The 4,785-nt window shown below is 32.5% G+C and overlaps 1 protein-coding gene across 2 annotated transcripts in view; it reads right to left on the bottom strand.

Annotated features, from left to right (window-relative positions):
• The window catches only part of LOC107631431 (nicastrin), a 6,620-nt gene continuing 4,621 nt past the window's right edge, over positions 2,787–4,785 (bottom strand). Inside the window, exons 14-18 of one of the 2 annotated variants that reach the window (XM_021119571.1) lie at positions 4,679–4,687; positions 4,127–4,214; positions 3,576–4,017; positions 3,404–3,479; positions 3,178–3,311 (exon numbers count right to left, since the gene is read on the bottom strand). In XM_021119571.1, the coding sequence (XP_020975230.1) occupies positions 3,437–3,479; positions 3,576–4,017; positions 4,127–4,214; positions 4,679–4,687 (582 nt within the window). In that variant the 3' untranslated portion in view covers positions 3,178–3,311; positions 3,404–3,436. Of the gene's footprint in view, positions 3,312–3,403; positions 3,480–3,575; positions 4,018–4,126; positions 4,215–4,678; positions 4,688–4,785 lie in introns of both variants that reach the window. The other variant, XM_016334875.2, reaches the window with a different exon arrangement.

The raw sequence follows: 4,785 nt of genomic DNA, 5'->3' as shown, positions 1-4,785 counted from the left end.
ACATTAAAATTTAAAATTTAAAACTAAAGTATATTTTTTAAAAAATTAACTAATATTAACTAAAAAAATTTTGGTTGCTAGTTGAACTCATTTATGTTTTAGACAATCCTCTAATTAACCCTTTGGTTGAGTTTAGATTATTCTCACTAAATTGTAAGAGAAAGTTCGTATCTCTTCTTGTTTAGCACGCCAAAGACTTTTACTTGGTAAAGAAAAAAATATGGCACACTACTATATATTTGGGACACTACTGCCACATTTTTTCTTTGACTAAGAAACTTGAATTGGGTTTCAATCACTTGCAATAAACTTTGTGAAGCAATTATATGATGATGATGAATATGAGATTAGGGGAACTCTTGTGTTCAAGCGTGCCAATCCTTGGGTGGTTAATGGAATCCTTAGCTGAACTATTTGGCGCTACTTCAGGGAAGAAGAACCTATTGAACACTCTGGAAGATGATGAAGGTGATGTTCCAACTGCAGCTAATGTAGCAGCACAGAAGCATTTTCGACAAAGTCAACTCATGCTCAAAATCTAATGATCTGGGTCATACTGGAAACCGAAACGTTTTTCCTTGTGATCTTTTTGTCTAGCAAGTACTCATTTATATAGTTCAATTTGAGATAGCCAAATCAATTTTAGATAAGTCCTTGTTTCAGTACCAAATATATGTACTATAATTAACAATATGTTAATTTTAAATGCACTTCTATATCTATAGATGTGGAGTATCTTTGTTAATAGATTATTCAATGGGTCGGATATGAATCCTGCATGTATTAGGAAAAACTATGATACCATTATCATTAGATTTTGGAAATGGTATATTCTTGTAATAGATGGTGTTAGATACTTTGATGAAAGATTCTGTTCATCACTTCTAACGCACATGAACTTGTTACTTTGTTAGTAACAATAATTACATTGAAAGGTTTAGATTTGGTTTTCATTTTTTGAAATGATATGTTATAATCACTTCCTAATTGCTATAAAATGTAGTTTCATATTTTACTAGTGTATGTAATTGTGAGATGTATATATTTTTTTTTATATTTATGTCTAAAATATATTTATAAAATAAATTATTTGTGATTATATTTAACATACTGAGAATATTTTTTATTTTTAAGTATTTTCCAAAAAAAATTGAACTGATTAAAATGTTTACTTAATACTCTATTTATAAACTAACTAAATACCTAATTAAGACTTATTCCTAAAAGCTACTTCAATTTTCAAACCATTATCAATTAACCCCCGCTCTTTTTCTCTTGATGATTTGTTGTATTGCTACTACTCTTATCAGCTATATCTTTGATTAAGTTTCAATAACACTGTATAAGTGACCACCTCGTTGGAATCATTCCAATTGAGAATTAAGGTTCCGTTTGTTTATATAGACATGACATTGAGACAGGGACACAAAGATTTACCATCGTGTTTGGTAGAGGAGACATGGACAGAGGTAATATGTCCAGAGACACTAAATTAGTGTATTTTGTGTTTATTATGACAGAAAGAACACAGAAACACTAATAAGAGACACAACTTATTTTTTATTTTTTTTTCATTATTTTTGTTAATTTTTCATAATTATATTTTTTATTATTATATTTTTCATCTCAAATTTTTTGAATGAAAAAAAAATGAGAATAAATTGAATTTTCATAATTTGTTATAATTTATTACCAAATAGAATACAAAAACACAAAATTTTGTCTTTTTGTCCATCAGTGTCTTATCCTGTCCTGTTCTCAGTCTTGTCCTTTCTCAAAAACAAACGCAGCCTAAAAGACTTTGGCATAAGTCGATGGGTTATTATGGGTATATTCCAAATGTCTTCAGAAAATTAACTTAAATCTAATTGGTTGATAAATCTTTTTTTTTTGAGATAATATTTCATTTTGTTTAACACACTGAAGTTTGATAAAAGTTTCAAAAATATCCCTAAGTTTTATTTTGTTTCAATTTTGTCCCAAAGTTTTATTTTATTTCAATTTTGTTCCAAAAGTTTTTGATTTGCATCAAATATATCCATGACGGCTAATTTTTCAAAAAATTTAAGACCAATTCAATAACAATTTCATAAGAACAACTCTCAACACAAATAAATCAAGCATAATTTTCATACATTATTGTTAGATTGGTCTTAAATTTTTTGAAAATTTAGCCGTCGAGGGTATATTTGATGCAATTCGAAAACTTCTGGGATAAAATTGAAATAAAATAAAACTTAAGTATTTTCGAAACTTTTGCCAAACTTCAAGAACAAAAAGTATACTTTACCCAAACTTCAATTAAAAAGTTAAAAAATTCAAGGATGTTGATTTCAAGATATTTTGCAATACAAAAGGTGCTTATATCTGATAAGACCTAAGATTAACAATTTGATAGCTCGAGCTTTACGCATTTTGCTTGCACCAAACATTAAACACCTTATACAAATTTTGTCGGCAGAACTAATTCTCTCCTTTAAATTTCTCAAATCCTATATTCCACTCATAGTACGTGATAATTTGAAAATTCTGAAACGATTTGTTTCGACTAGCGGCGTAAACAACATGCATAGCATGCCCATGTTTGATCACTTCTATGCTCCTGACCACAGCAAGTAGCAACTTAAACTGTCCTGCAAATTAGGGAAAATAAACAGCAGTTCTCAATGCCAACTGATATTATAAACAATTGACACCTTCCGCCGTTATTCTAGTAGTGAAATAAGTCGCCAGTAGTCTCGGCATTTGAGGCACTCAATAACATCAAGGGCATGGTGGGAAAGAGATAAATACACAATACAGGAAGCTCTATTTTCATTAATTTACTCACAATTGCTTACAGTTACCTACAAGGCAATTCAATAACAGTGAGTAGCTATAGAGAAACTTCCAAAATATCATTCACAAATCACAAGCACCAGGATGCGGCCCAAATAATGCACATCCTTGGAATTTCTTTAGACACTTGTAATTTGTCAATCAAAATGACCCTACTCACTTATGCCCTAGTTTCACAAAATCTACTTTAGTTTCCTTAAAGAAAATGTCAGTCCCTCTTCATAGCTTTGGTGATTAAAGCTCTTGAGAATGCTACCCCGAGGTATGACAGGATTGTCAGAGCAATACCCCCAAACAGAACAATGCGGTCGTAAGCAGCATTTTGGACAGTGTAGACCCGCATACCTATCGAATTCCAGTTGCTTTCTGTCCAGACAGGATCCACAATCTCCATGATGTCAGAGGAATTTGAGGGCAAAACATTCCAAACACCCGATTCATATTTTAACCGTGTTGAATACGCTGGAACGTACCTGCAAAGGATCAACCATATACATTTGTATTTGAAAATGAGATTATCATACAAAATATCTACTTGAACATTAAGGATAAAGTTACAGTGCACCAGGTTTGCTATTCCCTGCCTGTACACTACTGTCTACTGCCACAATTCACGTAAGAAATAAATGGCACATCTTAACCTACAATGTATGACAATTGAGAAGTAAATTTGCTGCCCGCAAAATGTACATCACACGAGCACATTAACATGCCACCTAATAAGCAAGAGAGAATACCTAGTTGTAGAGAGAATACAAACTCCCTTGCCATCTGTCTCTGCTTTAATGCAAACCTCATCTCTACTGCAGCCTTGTTGACAACCTGAGCTATTAATATACTCCCTGGGGATTGACGTTATGTCAGCTAGAAAATTCCAGACGAACCTGGGAACATCATTAATGTATCCTGGATAAGGTGTAGATGAAGGTTCATCTACGATAACGCCAACATAATGGCTTGGACAAGTTGATGTGGGTGAAATATATTTATTCACCAATTCACAAGAAAGACCAGGATCACAGGCCAATAAGCAACCCATAAGTTGTTTGACAAGTGAGACATTTACATTTATAGAAGCCAAAACTGAATCTTCTACATCTTTAGAATCACTAGCAAGTATGTAAAGGGTCCGGGCAACAAGAGAAGCAGCAGCAACCACAGCTGACGAGTTCACATTCGCTGCATCAGTCATAGAAATGAGAACACGTGACAGGAAGGACAACTGCACAAGATTAGGATAATTTAAATAAGAATGATAAAATGATGCCAAGGGCATAGATTAGCTCACATAAATCATCAAGATGACTATGGTAGAACTTGTTGACGAAGACAGAGTCAAAATCTTCTAAGACAACACCAGAGATTGCTGAATTCTGGGGAGAAAAAAAGAAGAAAAGAAGATAATTTAATCAACACTTGTAAAGTTTTCAATGTCATTCAACATGGTACATTAATACAAGTCAATTTATTCCATTAGCCCAATACCAATTATCTCATTCAACACAGGGTATTTGCTGCAGCTTCACCTACTTAAAAGTTGCAGGTTTTCATAACCATTCAATTTAAGCATGTTATTGTTAGTGTGCCCTGATAGCACCCTGAACCATCAATTTGATGATAGAGTTTACACTGATTCATAGCCACCAAAGTGTGATGTTTAGATGCCTAATAATATTGTATATATGACTGTATCAAAATAAAGGCAATCTGTGTGCTATATGCTATACTACCAAATAAAGGCAATCTGTGTGCTATATGCTATATGCTATACATAAACAAACTGCTCAATTGACCATAACTGTCACTACAAGTAGAAGTGAGTTTTTGTTAAGACCTATGTTTTTGAAAATCACAGCTCTTTCTGCAAATTAACTATATTTCATTGAACAAGGTGTTATTACCATTATCTATTTGGAGAGAGAATATTTTTTTTTTCTGGCCATTTTA

This window comes from Arachis ipaensis, chromosome B03, assembly GCF_000816755.2.
Source record: "Arachis ipaensis cultivar K30076 chromosome B03, Araip1.1, whole genome shotgun sequence".
Classification (NCBI taxonomy): Eukaryota; Viridiplantae; Streptophyta; class Magnoliopsida; order Fabales; family Fabaceae; genus Arachis; species Arachis ipaensis.
Note: the sequence above shows the minus strand (reverse complement) of the source record. Positions and strands in the feature narration are given on the sequence as shown.